The following is an 18,595-nucleotide window of genomic DNA, read 5'->3' on the forward strand; positions in this document are numbered from 1 at the left end:
AGGGGGCGGGGGGGGTTCGCTGCAACGTCTCTTGATGGAATAAATGCTGCAGCGCCTTCTCCGAATTGCACTTCTCATTATAATAATAATAATAATAATAATAATAATAATAATAATAATAATAATAATAATAATAATTGTTGTTGCACTGAATGTTGCAGCAGCAAAGAGTCTGTGTTTCGCTGCGTTGCCCAGGTGAGGCAGCAGCGCCTGTCTCCGAATTGCACTGTTATTATAATAATTATAATGATTATTTAGTATTGCATTCAGCAAAAGAGTCTGGGTTTCGCTGCGTTGCCCAGGTGAGGCTGCAGCGCCTTGTCTCCGAATCGCACTTATGATGATTATTATACTGATTATTATTGTTGTTGCATTCAGCAAAAGAGTCTGGGTTTCGCTGTGTTGCCCAGGTAAGGCTGCAGCGGCTATTCACAGGCGCGGTCCCACTACTGATCGGCACGGGAGTTTGACCTGCTCGTCTCCGACCTGGGCCGGTTCACCCCTCCTTGGGCAACCTGGCGCGCCTCGGCTCCCCGGGGCTCGCCATATTGATGCCGAACTTAGTGCGGACACCCGATCGGCATAGCCCACAGCAGCCCCGAACTCCTGAGCTCAAGCGATCCGCCAGACTCAGCCTCCAGGAGTAGCTGGATTACAGGCACGCGCCACCGCGCCCGGCTGGACGGAGCACGCACAACAGCGCTCTTGGCTCGGAGCGCCGTGACAGTCACGGGGCGGGGGCGGGGGGCCGGGCCTCGCGCGGGGCACCACGGGACAGGCCGCCCTCTCGCTCTCCTTCACGTGCGCGTGCGCAGTCCGGCGCGGCCTTTCCTTCCCTCGCCCGGCGCCGAGCAACATGGGCCACCAGCAGCTCTACTGGAGCCCACCGAGGAAGTTCGGACAGGGGTCCCGGTCCTGGTGGTTGGAGGGGCGCGCGAGGGGGGGAGGGAGGGGGAATTAGGAGTGGGGGGGGGGGGTCGGAAGGGAGGGGGGAGCCCGCCGCCATGAGGCGCCTCAGGGAGGGAGGGAGTATGGGGAGGGGGCCCCCACGGGCCTCTCTCTTTCCCCCGTGGGAGGGGGGCTAAGGGGAATCATAACTCCGAGGGGGGAATATGGGGAGGGAGGGGGGTCCCTCCTGCCCCCCCCCACTGACCCACAGGCCCCTCCCTTTCTCTCCCCCGTGGGAGGGGGCTGAGGGGGGAGGAAAAGAGGGGGCCCCGGTCTCCTCCTGCCCCCCCCCGCTGACCCACAGGCCTCTCTCTCCTCCCCACCCCCCCAGCCGCGTGTGCTCCAACCGCCACGGCCTGATCCGAAAGTACGGGCTCAACATGTGCCGCCAGTGCTTCCGCCAGTACGCCAAGGACATCGGCTTCATCAAGGTGAGCTGGGAAGAGGGGGGGTGGGCAGGAGGGGTGGGGGTGGGGGACCCCCCCCCTTCTCCAGGGGGAGAGGCCAGGGGTCAGCCCCGCTCCTTGGCGCTCCCCTGTGACTGAAACAAGTGGGGGGTGAGGAACGAGAGGAGGGGTGCCTGAGAGCAGGAAAAGGGGCCTCGTGGGTCCTGCCAGTCACAGCCCCAGGAAGAAGCCCGGCTTGGGGGTTGGGGGGGAGACTCCAAGAGAAAGTCACGCTGAAGGTCTTTGCTCTTCTCTCTCCCACTTTTCAGCTGGATTAAACATCTGTCCACCCGCAGAGATGGCCTGAAGGCGACTGCAGATGTGGAAGCTGCTTCGGCCAGATGACACCCTCATTGCCGCGCAGAAGATGCTTTTGGTGTACAGAAAAATAAAAATAGGGACTTGTCGGCCCACATTCTCAAACTCTGGTGTGATGCTCATGATTTCACATAGTCCTGTAGTCAGAGCAAATAGGGCTGGGAAGGGGGAGATGGTGGGGGTTGGATCCAGCACCCAAAAGGGGCTTAGCTGATGAAGGCAGCAGCACTCTCTGCCTTGTCATCTTATGACCCATATCCATGGTATGAGTTAGGGCCCTAACTGAAGAGGAGTCTTAGTTACAGAGAGACTCCTCTGTTTCCTGACTGTTCTTCTTGTACCTGGTCGCTTCTCATAACAACATAAAATAGTCCCGCAGCCTTCATGTCCTCACTGGCCAACCTGGCACCTATGGGAATCCTTTCAGCTAGCAGGACCTTCTTGCAGTTTCCAGCAAATGGAATTCAGAAGCATGGTGTCTCCGCACCTCCCTGGTCCTCACTTCCTCTTGGCTTCTTCAGCAGGAGAGCAAGTTGCAGCACGATGTCAGCTCAGCTTAGCAAGTGAGCAGAAGCTTATAAAATGACAGGTTGGACCCAGGGGATACATTTCAGAGGTCCTGTTTTCTCCAGGCAGGGGTGGGTGGAAGTTGTCACCTTCATAATCAACTTCACACTCCAATCTAAATGAGGGTTTAAATTCCCAAGTTTTGTGCTTTATATATTTTAGTTCTCTTCTGAAAAATAATTATTGTCGATTTACAAAGCACATTCATTGTATGATCTCCAGGGGTTTTTTGTGGGTGTTTTTATGTCAAAAGAGTTTGGAACCACTTGCAGTTTCACTATAGATTACATCAGGGGTCAGCAAACTTTTTCAGCAGGGGGCCGGTCCACTGTCCCTCAGAGTTTTGGTGGCTGGACTATATTTTGGAAAGAAAGAAAAAAGGAACGCATTCCTATGCCCCACAAATAACCCAGAGATGCATTTTAAATAATAGGACACATTCTACTCTTGTAGAAACACGCTGATTCCTGGACCGTCCGAGGGCCGCATTTAGAAGGCGATTGGGCAACATCTGGCCCCCGGGCCTTGGTTTGGCGACCCCTGGAATTACATACTCCACATGGGACTGCCATTTTGTGTGGCTAAGTTTCTTGACTAGTAAGGACTGGCATGCTTTCATCCTTCCTTTTTCAACCTTGTGCCCTTCAGTTCCCAAAGGGTATATATATATGCCTGGTTTATATCTTCCAGACATCAGTTTGAATCTTGGTAAGGTGGTCTATGCAACTGCCAGTAGATGGCAGGAGAGAGAGATTATACCGGCTATTCTATGTACTGTACAGTACTATATCCAGAATTTTTGAGCTCATAGAGTTGTAGCAATGAGACCTGCTGGAGCTCAAGGCAGCTAGGAAGACATTTTCTCTAATGCAAGCTTGGGGGGTGGGAGTGGGTAATGAGGAGAATACGTTTTGCTAAAATGAATGGGCAAAGCAACTGTAAAACAAGCAATGAAACACCAGTTGAACCACTTCAATTCTAAGTCTGAATGCCATACCAGACTGCGTTGGAGAACCTCACCAAGGCAATCCCACCACAGATCGGTGGGAGTCTTCCCCAGAAATCCACATGTTGAAGGGGCGTAGCCGGAGGTTCTGGGTTCAAGTCCTGGCCTCCCAAGTAGGCTGAGGGAGGACCCTGCCTGAAACTGAGAACTGCTTTCCGTCAGTCTGAGCTAGAAAGATCAATTATTTCAGTGGATTCCAACCTGTGTGCCCACTGGGGTGTCGTGGGCAACACTAGCATCTGTCCCTCTTTCCTTCCCTCCCTCCTCTGATGCCTCTTGCGTCTCTGCCTCCCCAAGGCTTGCACAGCTGTTTGTTGCAGCAGCCCTGGCTACAAGCTCCACAGGCGAATGGTGCCTCTGGGGCTGGCCAGGGGGTGCTTCCCGGTCCCCTGTGGAGAGGGGAGAGGAGGCTGAGGGAACCCTCCACAAGGGAGGGTGTCTGAAAAAGGGTGAGAGGCTGCCAGCCCTGCAGGCAAGGGGTGACCTAACTGAGCTCCTGAGCCCCACAGGGGTGCCGCAGAAAGAATGGAGTAGGTCAAGGGAGCTGTGGACTCAAAAAGGTTGAAAACCTGAATTATCTGATTCAGTATAAGGCAGCTTTCTATGTTCCTGCTAATCTATGACTTTTAAAAAATGTGGGAGGGAGGTTATTGGTTTGTTTTTGTTTGATTATGTGATTTTCTTTTGTGAACTGCCCTGGGATCTTTGGGGTGCTTTTGAGAGCCAGTGTGGCTTAATGGATAGAGAGTCGGACTGGGACAAATCCCCCACTCAGCTATGAACTTCACTAGGTGATCTCATTGCTTTCTCTCAGCTTATCCTACCTCGCAGGGTTGTTGTGCAGAATTAATAGGAGAGAGAACCATGCACACTGCCTATAGCTTCTTGGAGGAAAAGGAGGGATATCAATCAATCAATAGGTAAATGATGGTTTGCTGCTGGGGGGGGGTCTTCAGTCTCCTAAGCTCTTTCTCTGATATCCAACACTTTTAAATTCAGCTTCTAAAAATAGTGCTCCACTCATTTCCTCTCGTAACATCTTCAGTTTGTGTCTGGCCAGGTAAAAATAGCTTCCTATGCCAACTTTATGAACCACCTAAAAATGAAGGCCTTTATCAGCTGTAACCCATCATTGCTCCCTTCACCAGCTGGTACCAGAGTTGGATTTAGAGACAGAGTCAAGTCAAGACTAGCCCATGATCAGGCAGGGGAGAAGAGAAGAGCAGTCTGGCTTCTGGATCCATCCTCTTCTGACAGTAGTCAGATACTCCCAACAGAAAGAAGTCCACAAGCAGGACCGGAACGGAACAGCAGATCTCTCCTGGCTCCTGATTCCTCTCTAGCAACTTACATTCATGAGCTCCTGCCTCTTGGATGGCGGCTAACAGATTGAGGTTGAATCCTGACAAGACAGAAGTACTGTTTTTGGGGATAGGGGGCGGGTGGGTGTGGGGGACTCCCTGGTCCTGAATGGGGTAACTGTGCCCCTGAAGGACCAGGTGCGCAGCCTGGGAGTCATTTTGGACTCACAGCTGTCCATGGTGGCGCAGGTTCATTCTGTGTCCAGGGCGGCTGTCCTACCAGCTCCATCTGGTACGCAGGCTGAGACCCTACCTGCCCGCAGACTGTCTCGCCAGAGTGGTACATGCTCTAGTTATCTCCCGCTTGGACTACTGCAATGCGCTCTATGTGGGCTACCTTTGAAGGTGACCCGGAAACTGCAATTAATCCAGAATGCGGCAGCTAGACTGGTGACTGGGAGGGGCCGCCGGGACCACATAACACCGGTCCCTGAGAGATCTGCATTGGCTCCCAGTACGTTTCCGAGCACAATTCAAAGTGTTGGTGTTGACCTTTAAAGCCCTAAACGGCCTCGGTCCTGTATACTTGAAGGAGCGTCTCCAGCCCCATCGTTCAGCCCGGACACTGAGATCCAGCGCCGAGGGCCTTCTGGCGGTTCCCTCACCGCGAGAAGCAAAGCTACAGGGAACCAGGCAGAGGGCCTTCTCGGTAGTGGCGCCCGCCCTGTGGAACGCCCTCCCATCAGAAGTCAAGGGGATAAACAACTACCTGACATTCAGAAAATTCCTGAAGGCAGCCCTGTTTAGGGAAGTTTTTAAACTGTGATATTTTAAATGTATTCTAATGTTTGGTGGAAGCCGCCCAGAGTGGCTGGGGAGACCCAGCCAGATGGGCGGGGTACAAATAATAAATTATTATTATTATTATTATTATTATTATTATTATTATTATTATTATTATTATTATTATTATTATTTCTGTGTGGATGTGATACTGTGCAATACCAGCCATGCTAAAAAATTACTGGGTGATACCCAATTAAGCCATTCATTTCATTTCAACGAGCCCCTTTTTGAGCATGATTTTTAAAAAATGATCTTTTATTATATTGCAAAGTAAATACATCAGAACAAAACTGGACATAAAGAATAATATCCATTAAAACAGAAAGAAGTAAAGAAGAAAATATGCAAAGAAAAGTGGACAGTAAAAGAATAAACAAAAGTATATTTCAATACAAGAAACACTTTTACAGAATAATAATACAGTAATAATAGACTTCCATCACTCTCACAACACTTCCTTTCACCTTTCGCATTTTATCTGTATTTCAGTATTTTCATATTAATATATAGATGGGTATATGTATGTTTCCCCTTTTCCATTCACAAGCTCATTCTAGACACAGCCAAATTTTTACATTTGAACCTTGTCTTTCTAAATAGTCATTCAAGCAATCCTATTCCTTCTTGACTGTATTCATTGGCTTTAGTCTTATTATATCCATCAATTTGGCCAATCCCAAATGTTCACATAATTTACATAACCATTCCTCTTTGGTCGGTACCTGGTTACCCTTACAGTACTTCGTCACCGGAATTCTCGCCGCTGATCTCACGTACAGAAAAAAATTGGTTTTTTTCTTTTGGAATATCACTATTCAGTATTCCCAAAAGATGTGTTTCTGGTATTTTACTATGTGAAAGAGCATGATTAATGTCCGTAGAATCGTAGAGTTAGAAGGGGCCCCCAAGAGTCATCTAGTCCAGCCCCCCTGCAATGCAGGATCACAGCTAAAGAATCCAACATCGTCTTTGCTGTTGGGTGCAAGGCAATAAATTACGTCGATCATTTAAATGCCCTGCTTTCTCCCAAAGCTGCACGCAAAAAAAAATTTAGAGGAAAGAATTGCTAAGACAATGTTGTTGTTGTTCATTCGTTCAGTCGTGTCCGACTCTTCATGACCCCATGGACCAGAGCACGCCAGGCACGCCTATCCTCCACTGCCTCCCGCAGTTTGGCCAAACTCACGCCAGTCGCTTCGAGAACACTTTCCAACCATCTCACCCTCTGTCGTCCCCTTCTCCTTGTGCCCTCCATCTTTCCCAACATCAGGGTCTTTTCCAGGGAGTCTTCTCTTCTCATGAGGTGGCCAAAGTACTGGAGCCTCAACTTCAGGATCTGTCCTTCTAGTGAGCACTCAGGGCTGATTTCTTTAAGGATGGATAAGTCTGATCTTTTTGCAGTCCATGGGACTCTCAAGAGTCTCCTCCAGCACCATAATTCAAAAGCATCAATTCTTCGGCGACCAGCCTTTATGGTCCAGCTCTCACTTCCGTACATTACTACTGGGAAAACCATAGCTTTAACTATATGGACCTTTGTCGGCAAGGTGATGTCTCTGCTTTTTAAGATGCTGTCTAGGTTTGTCATTGCTTTTCTCCCAAGAAGGTGAAATCTCTCACTGCTTCCATTTCTTCCCCTTCTATTTGCCAGGAGGTGATGGGACCAGTTAAGACAATAGAAGCAATTAATAAACAGAACATCAGGATATGAAACAGCACAAGGTCAGAGCAAAAGGTTGAGAACAGGAGGAAAATCCCTCGCAGGCCAAAGAGGTCTCTGCATCACAAAGAGCAGCAAGGCTGCAAGGTTTTTAGCTGGGGCAATCAGAATAAGACCCACTATTTGACTATTGGTTCAAAACCCTAAAATGTATTTTATATAATTGACTTTTTAATTTCTATTCTTTGTATGCTGTATTGTAGTTTTACTGCTATGGCCAATGGTTGATTGCAAACCAAGATTCATTCAAAACAAAATAAAATAAAAAAATTATTTCCAGTAGCACCTTAGAGACCAACTAAGTTTGTTCTTGGTATGAGCTTTAGTGTGCATGCACACCTCTTCAGATACACACGAAAATGCATGCACACGAAAGCTCATACCAAGAACAAACTTAGTTGGTCTCTAAGGTGCTACTGGAAAGAATTTATTTTTATTTTTTTTAGATTTAGGCTATAGTAATCAGAAGTTAAATTAAGAGAGGATATAAGAAGTTGGAGAGGTTTAATGTTTATTTCATTAGGAATAAGATTATAGATATATAATGATTTGATTTGTAAGATTAAGATTGGATGTGAGAAAGAAGATCTTACAATGCTATAAAGTTACTAAAGAAGATTAGAAATGAATGCAGAACAGAGGATGCGAGGAAGTCCCAAAGCAATGTTTATAAAGAGGATAAGGATAGATAAATAAGTGTGTGTAAGTTTCTTTTTTGTATTTTTGTATTGTTTTGTAGGTTTTTGTAGTGTTTGTATTTAGTGTGTTTTTATTGTTAAAATCCAATAAATTCTTATTTTTTAAAAAAAGATTTTTTTATTTTGTTTTGTTTTGACTATGGCAGACCAACACGGCTACCCACCTGTAAAAAGATTCATTCATTCATTCATTCATTCATTCACAAAGAACAGCCTCCTCCTTCTTCTCCATAGGAAGTTTTCACTTCCGTTCGGCGGCGAAGGAAGGAAACGAGCCCGGAAGTTCAGCCCCAGACCCAATAGAATACTGTAACAACCTGCGGTGACTCTAGCCTTTTCCTATCTCTATGCGAAGCCGTGGATGCTGTTTGTGGGATGGGGAAGGTTTGCTACTAAATAGCGCAGCAGCGAAAGAGCCGGACCGGGGAGGAAGAGGGGGGGCAAGTGCAGAGGTGAGATGCATTGCAAAGAGGGAGGGGGAGGGCAGAGGGTGGCCAGGACCAGGTCCTTGCAAGAAGACACCCCCCCCCCCGCCATTCAGCCCTTCTTGCAAACCCCCACCCCACCCCATGCAAGATACCACCTGTGCAGCGTCAGTGAATTTTTCTGCGGAGGGGGTGCTTTGCAAAGATAGGGGAGGGATCTAGGCCCTTGGGGACCCCAGTGTGGTGGGAAAGGAGGGGTTGTTTCTCTGCCTAGCTAGCCCTGGCTAAATGGAGATGCCTGGGGAGGGGGGGTTATTGGGTTCTTGTTCTGGTGCAATGCTCTGTCCCACCAGACTAGCGCTCTGCAAGACTTCATCATCTCCTTCCGCAGGGCCTGAATTAGCCTGATCCTCTTATTCCCTTTCCCCCTTCCCCTTTTTCTATCAAGAAACCCTACTGAGAGACCTCCCTCCCCACATTAATTTTCTCCCCTGGTCTCCTTGCTGGCCCTAGCAGGATTAATCTGGCCAGTTAGCCCTGGTGATGCCACATTTATGTTGTATTGATGCTGTTTTTAAACTCGTTTTTAATCAATGTTTTTATGTTTGTTCCAGTTACAGGTAGGTAGCCATGTTGGTCTGCCGTAGTCAAAACAAAGTAAAAAATTAAATAAAAAATCCTTCCAGTTGCACCTTAGAGACCAACTAAGTTTGTTCTTGGTATGAGCTTTTGTGTGCATGCACACTTCTTCAGATACATGCACACGAAAGCTCATACCAAGAACAAACTTAGTTGGTCTCTAAGGAGCTACTGGAAGAATATTTTTTATTTTATGTTTGTTGTTAGCCACCCTGAGCCTAGTTTTGATCGGGAAGGGCGGGGTATAAATTAACAAATATCATTATTGTTGTTGTTTCTATTTTTATTATGTATTTTATGTTTTTATACTGTGATTTCATCTTGCGAACCACCCTAAGACCTACGGATTGTTGTCGTTCAGTCGTGTCCGACTCTTCGTGACCCCGTGGATATGGGGCGGTAAAGAAATGTAAATCGATTCAATAAGGCCAGGGCAGAGGAGGGGTGTTGGTGGGTGGGTGGGTGGGTGTTTAGAGAGGCATCACCACGGAGAGGGGCAGGTTGGGGGAGGGGCTGGCCCATGCATCTCATGGTGGGGGACCATTGACTTTACTCTGCAAAAAGCAGCTTTGCACACTCCCAGAAGGATCCGCCCCCCATGCCAGGCAAAGCAGAGATAGCTCTGCCCTTGCGGTCCTCAGCTGGAGAGGCAAAAACTGCTTGCTGTGGGTAGGGCTCTTTGATCCTCGGGTCGGGCCCCTCCTGAACTGGAAGAGCCCAAGATGATGAATCTGAGTTTGGGAAATGGTTCACTTTGGAATTCTGCTCAAACAGCAGAAGAAAGACTTGTTAGGTAAATTTCTGGCTGCATTTACAAAATAAATAGGTGTTTTTTTATAAAAAAAAATCTTTTGGAACCCCATTAAAACAGGCACAATGCCCATGTTAATTGTGTAGGAACGTTTATATATAATATAGCAGGGTTAAACATTCCCTTATTTGAATTTACACAGCAGCCAGTGGATCGCTGACTCGTTTGAGTCCTTTTTAATAATTATATCTTCTACCTTCCTGCCTTCTTGGTTGTTAATCCCTTTTGTCCCACTTAAAAGAAAAAATACACATGAATCTGAATGATAACAATATAAACAAACTTAGTTGGTCTCTAGGGTGCTACTGGAAAGAATCTTTTATTTTATTTTGTTTTGAATATAAACTAGTTTACTGTCAGATTCATTGAGTACATGCTTAGGTTACAAAAGCTATAAACTACTGTATATTCTGGCGTATAAGACTACTTCTTAATCCAGGAAAATCTTCTCAAAAGTCGGGGGTCGTCTTATACGCCGGGTGGAGAATCTGCGGTCGAGTATATCTCAAACTCTATATTTTAACTGGGAAAGTTGGGGGTCGTCTTATACGCCCAGTCGTCTTATACGCCGGAAAATACGGTATATATTAGATATTAGTGAGTCCTAAAAAGACTCCATCAGAGCATTTACAACTTAACACTTCTATCAGCAGCAGCCTAACCGGCCAACGGACCAAACTGACTGTTGCATAGAGGCAGTTAGTCCTCTCTTGGAATGTTGGATTTGACTGACACATCCTGCAATTTGCTGTATGGCCAGTTTGTTTAAAAAGAAACGGCGAAGGGTCTTCTGGAGGCTGACAGCACCTTTGTCCTAATTCTGACTTTCCTCTTCCTCGACAGGAGCTCAGCGCAGCTCTCCAGATTGCTGCCGTTTATTCCAGAACTGCTGGAGTTATTGGCGAAGATGAAAATGGAGGAAGGCGCCGTGACAGGATGCGCCCCAGAGGGAGCAGGAAGAGACCTTCATGAGGACCGGGACACTGTAGACTGCAAACCCAAGATGGAGGACAGAAGGCAGCCCCCTGAAGCAGTGAGATCCCCCCAGAAAGCAACTCCGCAGCCAGTGAAAGAGGAGCCGGAAGAGGGCTTCTCCCACCAGTGGGAATCCCAGTGGCAGGACTTCCTGAGGGCGGTGGAGCCCCCTTGCCAGGGCCCGGAAGCCCAGCCTGAGGAGCCCACGCCGTGGAGTGACACAAAGGCCTTCCTGGCCTCTTTTGAGCAAGTGGCCGCAGCCTGCCGCTGGCCCCGGGAGGAGTGGGTGGCACGGCTCTTGCCGGCCCTCCGAGGAGAAGCCGAGCTGGCCTTTGGCTTGCTGGAGGGCAGAGACCGGGAGGACTACGGGAAGGTGAAGGCGGCCCTCCTGCGCAGAGATGCCCTCGGCCGGGAGAAGCGGCGCCAGCACTTCCGGCGCTTCTGCTACGGGGAGGCCAAGGGGCCCCGGGCCGTCCATGGGCGCCTCCAGGAGCTGTGCCGCCAGTGGCTGGCCGTCGAGAGACACTCCAAGGAGCAGATCCTGGAGCTGCTGATCCTGGAGCAGTTCCTCACCGTCCTGCCGCCCGAGATCAAGAGCTGGGTGAGGGAACGGGGCCCCGAGACCTGCTCCCAGGCAGTGGCTCTGGCGGAGGACTTTCTGCTCAGGCAGCAGGAGGCCGAACGAGACGGAAGCCAGGTGATTTCTCCGCAAAGCTCCTCTGCGGTGGGACTTAAGGATCTGGGTCCAGAAAGCGCACCCTCTGGGTCTAGTTTTTGGGTACAGCTGTGCCCACAGCCTGGCCTGGCCTGACCGTCGCAGTTACAGAGTAAATAAGAGGACAACCCAAATCTACAGGTGAAACTCGAAGAATTAGAATATCGTGGAAAGGTTCATTTCTTTCAGTAATTCAGCTTAAAAGGTGAAACTAATATATGAGATAGACTCATGACATGCAAAGCGAGATATGTCAAGCCTTTATTTGTTATAATTGTGATGATATGGCATACAGCTGATGAGAACCCCAAATTAACGATCTCAATTTTGGGGTTTTCGCATGTCATGAGTCTATCTCATATCTTAAACTCCAGTAGCTAATGAAAACAATTGCTTACATAAATGGACTTTTCAAAGATACTCTAATTTTTCGAGTTCCACCTGTATATCGTACTCAAGTTTGCATTGCATTCCTATTTTCCTTTCCTTCCAATATAGGTAGGAAAGCCTTATTGGATAATAATAATAATAATAATAATAATAATAATAATAATAATATTTATATTTATTATTATTTATATCCTGCCTATCTGACTGGCTTGCCCCAGCCTCTTTGGGTGGCTTCAAACATATATAAAGACAGAATAAAACATCCAACACTAAAAACTTCCCAATGCAGGGCTGCCTTCAGATTTCCTTCTAAAGGTTATATAGTTACTCATCTTCTTGACACCTGATGCGAGGGCGTTCCACAGGGTGGGTTCTATTACCGAGAAGGCCCTCCGCAAATAATTATTGCACCTTTCCCTCCACGGAGCTCCTGGCAGCGTCCATGGCTCTGCTTCTCATTAATCCCCACACCTTGCGAGGTAGATCAGGCCGAGAGGCAGAGACTGGCCCCTCAAGGTCACCCACTGAGCTTCCTGGCCAATTGGGGATTTGAACCCTGGTCTCTCATGTCCTAGTCTGACACTACACCACCCTGGCTTCATGATCAGCCGTGGTCACCAACCTTTTTGAATGTTGAGAAAGTGCTGAGGGCTTCCATGGGGAAGTGTGGTGTGGCATAATGCAAAATCAGAAATAATAATGATGATGATAATAATAATAATAATAATAATAATAATAATAATAATAATAATAATTTATTATTTATACCCCGCCCATCTGGCTGGGTCTCCCCGGCCACTCTGGGCGGCCTCCAACAAATACTGAAATACAATACAAAATCACAAATTAAAAACTTCCCCAAACAGGGCTGCCTTCAGGTATTTTCTAAATGACAGGTAGTTGTTTATCTCTCTGACCCCTGATGGGAGGGCGTTCCACTGGGCGGGCGCCGAGAAGGCCCTCTGCCTGGTTCCCTGTAGCTTTGCTTCTCGCAATGAGGGAACCGCCAGAAGGCCCTCGGCGCTGGATCTCAGTGTCTGGGCAGAATGATGGGGGTGGAGACGCTCCTTCAGGTATACAGGACCGAGGCCGTTTAGGGCTTTAAAGGTCAGCACCAACACTTTGAATTGTGCTCAGAAACGTACTGGGAGCCAATGTAGATCTCTCAGGACCGGTGTTATGTGATCCCGGCGGCCACTCCCAGTCACCAGTCTAGCTGCCGCATTCTGGATTAATTGCAGTTTCTGGGTCACCTTCAAAGGTAGCCCCACGTAGAGCGCATTGCAGTAGTCCAAGCGGGAAAATATAGTCGTTGCTCCTTTTCTCACCCACAATCTTACGCTTGCCATGCAAAGTCACTCAGGTTTTGCTGGTGCTGACCGTGGACATCACACAATATTGATTTCACACACACACACGCAGCATGTGAAGACTGCTAACAAACATTAGTCTCTCTCACAAACACTCATACATACATTGTACCTCTGTCTCTCTCGCACACTGCAAATAAACCTCTTCCCTCTCTCTGCCCAACTGCATCACTCTCAATCGCACTTACAGAATAGGCTGGAGAAACCCACCCACCCCCCACTGTAAAGGTAAAGGAGCCCCTGACCATTAGGTCCAGTCGTGTCCGACTCTGGGGTTGCGCCACTCATCTCGCTCTATAGGCTGAGGGAGCTGGCGTTTGTTCGCAGACAGCTTCCGGGTCATGTGGCCAGCATGACAAAGCCGCTTTCTGGCGAACCAGAGCAGTGCACGGAAATGCCGTTTACCTTCCCGCCGGAGTGGTCCCTATTTATCTACTTGCACTTTTGACATGCTTTCGAACTGCTAGGTGGGCAGGAGCTGGGACTGAACAACGGGAGCTCACCCCATCGCAGGGATTCGAACCGCCGACCTTCTGATCGGCAAGCCCTAGACTCAATCACCCCATTGAGTTTCCTACAAATTCATGAGGGTTGCCAACCTGTTGCCCAGAGAGGCCTCTGCATTAGCCAGAAGATGCATCCACCGAGGGTCCTGCTCTTCCCACTGTGCCCTCCAGAAAGCCTCCAGGAGCAACTTCGCTCTGTCCTGCCGGAGCTCCCCTCCAGCTGGGGACCAGTTGCTGTGGGTGGGCAATAAGCAGACTCCAAATTCATGGAGGCAGACATCCTGTGCCTGAGCCCCCAATCCGGCCATGGGGCTGCTAAGTCGAGATTGGGAGAGCGAAGGGGGCCTCGGGATGTAGGGGGTTCCCTGTTCTGAAAGGCTTCCTTGCTGCTCTTGCAGGTGGCCTTTGAGGTGGTGGCTGTGAATTTCTCCGAGGGAGAAAATGCTCCTGGTGGTGGGGAGCAGGAGGGGCCACTGTACGCTGAAACAAAGGAGGAGGAGGAGGAGGAGGAGGAGGACCAGGAAGCCAGCAAGCTGGGTAAGAGGGGGGTGCCTTGCGCCCGAGCTCCTGCTGGGCTGAGTTCCTCATTTCTCTACAGAAAAGCTCAGAAGATGCTCTTGCCCGTAGACTATCCAGGCTCTTTGGGGTTTCTAAGGGCGGGAGGTGGGGACAGCGCCCTGAAAAAACACCCCCGAGGCGTTGTCAATGGCCCTAGACAGGGGGACTCTCTCGGTGCAATTGGTATTTCTCTCTGGTGGCTCCCATTGTTATCCTCACCAGCGCATTAATTGCTGGTGCAAAAACGGCAAACAAATCTATTTACAAAGAAGGAGACATTCTTGCAGAGATTCGTTCATTCACTGGGAAAGCCTGTAGGAACAAATATCTCTCCCAATTGTTTCAGTGATGTGCAGATACTAGTTGGTGCCTGTCATATCTCAGCAGGAAAGCTGCTCCACAGAACAGGAGCAGGCCATACTTGAAGCCCTGCTCCGAGTAACTGGGGGGGAGGGTAACTTAATTGCAGGATGGTACATACCTCAGACGTACTGTGCCAAACTTCATTAAACCAAACGTCCAGCAGTTATTTCGGTAAGAAACCTAAAGAGAGCCAGTGTGGTGTAGTGGTTAAGAGTGGTGGACTCTTAATCTGGTGAACCGGGTTCGCTTCCCCGCTCTTCCACATGCAGCTGCTGGGTGACCTTGGGCTAGTCACACTTCTCTGAAGTCTCTCAGCCCCACTCACCTCACAGAGTGTTTATTGTGGGGGAGGAAGGGAAAGGAGAATGTGAGCCACTTTGAGACTCCTTCGGGTAGTGAAAAGCGGGGTATCAAATCCAAACTACTCCTCCTCCTCCTCTTCTTCTTCTAGCTGTTCCCCCTACTGAATGGGTCATGTTATTGTTTGTTTGTTTGTTTGTTTATTATACATTTGTATTTCACCATTCCCCCCCCCTCCCAGGAGCTCAAAGTGGCATCTGCTGTTATCTTCTCCCCCATTTAATCCCCACAACCATGTGAGCTGGGTTAGGCTGAGAGTGAATGACTGGCCCAATATCACCCAGTGAGCTTCATGGCCCAGTGGGGTGGGGAATTTGAACCCTGGTCTCCCAGGTCCTTTGCCCCATCACGCTAACCACTACACCACACTGCCTCCCCCTAATGTTTTCTGATTCTCCGCCCTGTATTTCCCCTGCTTTAAAAACTCTTTGTTTCTTTTCTCTATCTAGCGCAGGGAAAGAGTCATTTGGGATTCTCTCATTTCTTACGCAGGCAAAGAATGGACGGCCGCACACGAGAGGGAGTCGTTCACAGCGGAAGATTCGGGCCCGGCAGGGGTGTCCCTGTGGAAAGCGGAAGAGGCGGTTCCCCAGTGCCACTTCCAGGAAAATGCTTCCGCCTGTCAGGAGAGGCCGGAGGGCCAGCTGAGGAACTACCCCGGAGGGGATGGAGACGGATCTGTACCTTTGGGGGGAGATTACACAGCCCTCCTTGTGACCACCGTCCAGGCCGGAGTGGACACAGGGAAGAAGCGAAATACCTGCAGAGCTTACGGGAAAAGCTCCAGCATGCTCAAGAGCCGCCGAGGGGGAGCGAAAGCCCACAAATGCCAGGTCTGTGGGAAGTTCTTCCTTTCCGGCTCAAAGCTCATCATCCACCAGAGGACCCACACGGGGGAGAAGCCCTACGAATGCTCGTCTTGTGGGAAGACGTTCAGGTCCAGCTCGGTCCTGTACCGTCACCAGAGGATCCACACGGGAGAGAAGCCCCACAAGTGCTCCGTCTGCGGGAGGAGGTTCGGCAGCAACTCCAACCTCAACCGGCACCAGAGGATCCACACCGGGGAGAAGCCTTACGAGTGCGCGGAATGTGGGAAGAGCTTCATCCAGAGGGCCAACCTGAATAAGCACCACAAAATCCACCAGGGGGAGGGGAAAAGCCGGGAGGGTTTCAGCACAAGCTGAAAGCGCAAAATGGGTGTGACATGTTTGCACACAGGAGGAAACCTCTTAAGAGACCGGATCGCGGAAAGACACTTTTCAGAGGAATATTTCAGAAAAGGACACTGAAATTCCTGGGTGACCCTAGGTGTCCCTTCCTACAATTCTGATTCCACGAATTCCAGAAATCCCAGAGGACTTTTCGGAACTTCTCCCTGTTCTGGGTGCATTGATGAGGTTTTAAGATACCGTGGGGTGAGGGGGGGGCACTACTGTGAGTGCGCTGGCTGCTCCCCATCATTCGCTTACGGATGCTTGGGAATGACCCTGGCAAGAGTGATGTTGCCTGTTGCATGAAAACATCTGCATCCAGTTGCACAGGCTCCCTATGCGGTGAGGCCTTGCTCTGAGTGCAAGGCAAGATTGTGGACTGTATTGTATGCTATGTGGCAAAAAGCAGGATATAAATGTAAACACAAAATAATTTCGGTTGCATTCGTTATTCTTTAAAAACTCCCCTTGCTTTTTCTTCTTCTTCTTTAATGCTGCCTTTCCTTAAAATCTCAGCCTAGGCAGCTTATAGTTTAAACATGTCCCTTTCATGTTGAGCTAAGGAGACGGAATCACACCAATGGCATGAAGAGAGCAACAGGCAAAGCCAGCGGTCAGTGCAATGGCAGTGGAGCAAATTCAATGTTTTCATCAGTTAGACAGAGGAAGGGCCTTAGCTCAGTGAGAAAGCATGTGCTTGGCATTTAGAAGGAGCCAAGTTCAGTCCCCAGTGGCATCTCCAGGGAGGGCTGGAGAAGACCTTCTCTGAAATCACGAGGGAGATGATACTGAACTAGATGGACCAGTGCTCTGACTCTACAAGGCAGCTTTCTGGGTGTGAAGTTGAGCATTCTGTTGACAGGGATCTCCCAAGGTTGATTGGAGAGGCGGAAGGTTTTGCATATTTATTTATTTTTTAAGTGTGGGTTGTGTCCAACCAACTGATTCTCAGAGTATCCATCCCATTGAAATTAATGGACTTAAATAGGTCCATTAATTTCTATGGGATGTATTCAGCATAACGCTAAGGAGATCGCTAACTTCAGTGGAAGCAATTATGTTTGCCCAATTGAATGAGCTCTCCTCCCCACCACCACCCCAGCCAGTTTTTGGGGTGGGGGCAGGAGGAAAAGTCCCATTGCACTCTCTGATGGGAGTGGACTTCCCAGGGGCACCTGGACAGCCAGAGCTCAAGAGGGTAATGGACTAGAATCTTAAGTCACAAGGTGGAGTGTGGGTTGCCTCTTACAAAACAGCTGGTTCTTCTCCAGAAGGGACATTTTCATCAGTCCCGCACAAACTGAGTGATCCCATCTCTGGAGCAAGGCACTAACAAAGCCCAGGTAAATGAACCAGGACTGGAATCACTGACCATTTTATTTTAATGGGAATTTGTTGAAATGACTGGTTTACGCATTTGTTTCCTCCAAAGAAGGACTTCAGATTCCCCAAACTTGACCAGCTCTCATACCTGGAAGAAGACGCTGCAATTGTCTGTGGCGTGGACGATGGAGAGAAATTTTCAGGTAGCTCTTTCAATGTGTGTTTGGATCCTTTCATGATCTGAGAGAATGGTCAGGCTTCTGCAGATGGGTTACTGAATCCTCCATTATGATACACCCAAAATGACATGGACATACCCAGGATTTTTTTTAAGAGGGGACAGGCTTTATGGTACGGGAGCAAAACCAAGTTATCTGCAATGCAATTGGTCAGTTAGTTAAGTATTTTATTTTAGCTGCCCCCTTCTGGCTATGCCCATAACCCATGGCACTCTGAAATGTATGCACAGGCTAGTCAAGAGTCTGGTAAGCCATTGGGTGCTTGAGTTAGGAAAACACTCCTCTTTCGTGGGAGCATTTTTTTCCCAGGGCAAGAGGACGGATAGACAGATCCACAGCTTGCTGCCTAGAAGGGCATCATTTGGGAAACGATGTGAATTGCCATTGGCAGAAATGCTCAGGCCAAGATAACTCACAAACACACATAATTTAGAAGTGAACTGATGGGGAGTTTATTTCCCCCTTGGGCCCTTACTGGGTTTCTCTCTTTATTCCAGCAGGTGGCAAAGGGAAGATCAGAAATGAGGGAGAACCGGATAGCATCGCATCAGAAAGAGGCAAGCCTGAGGAAATGAAAGGGAATTTTTGCTGTCAAGATGGAACAATGAAGCAAAAGGCAAACTAGATCAGAAAGAGGGTACAAGTGGGGATAATGAATGCTGTTGTGCTCAGGTCCCACTTGCAGGCTTCCCACTGAGGAATCTGGGTCAGACATTGTGAGAACAGGATGCTGGACTAGATGGGCCCCTGGTTGGATCCAGCAGAGCTTCCCTTACATTTATGTTTAATTGATTTGGGTTTGGATGCATTTAGAGATGAACTTTTTTGTTTATCAGTAGTTAAGATTGTGTTTCCAAGCT

General features: G+C 48.7%; 2 protein-coding genes across 2 annotated transcripts; both read left to right on the forward strand.

The window, feature by feature from the left end:
• Window positions 1-818: 818 nt before the first annotated feature.
• LOC117060538 (40S ribosomal protein S29-like) lies at window positions 819-1,699 on the forward strand. The gene is made up of 3 exons (XM_033172862.1): window positions 819-918; window positions 1,280-1,379; window positions 1,664-1,699. The coding sequence occupies exons 1-3, from the start codon at window positions 857-859 to the stop codon at window positions 1,670-1,672; spliced, it is 171 nt and encodes a 56-aa protein (XP_033028753.1). The 5' UTR covers window positions 819-856; the 3' UTR covers window positions 1,673-1,699.
• Window positions 1,700-10,572: 8,873 nt separating this feature from the next.
• On the forward strand, window positions 10,573-16,619 carry LOC117051801 (zinc finger protein 24-like). Its single transcript, XM_033158513.1, has 3 exons — window positions 10,573-11,397; window positions 14,080-14,218; window positions 15,455-16,619. The coding sequence occupies exons 1-3, from the start codon at window positions 10,633-10,635 to the stop codon at window positions 16,144-16,146; spliced, it is 1,596 nt and encodes a 531-aa protein (XP_033014404.1). The 5' UTR covers window positions 10,573-10,632; the 3' UTR covers window positions 16,147-16,619.
• Window positions 16,620-18,595: the final 1,976 nt, after the last annotated feature.

Source organism: Lacerta agilis, chromosome 1 (genome assembly GCF_009819535.1).
Source record: "Lacerta agilis isolate rLacAgi1 chromosome 1, rLacAgi1.pri, whole genome shotgun sequence".
NCBI classification, from domain to species: Eukaryota; Metazoa; Chordata; class Lepidosauria; order Squamata; family Lacertidae; genus Lacerta; species Lacerta agilis.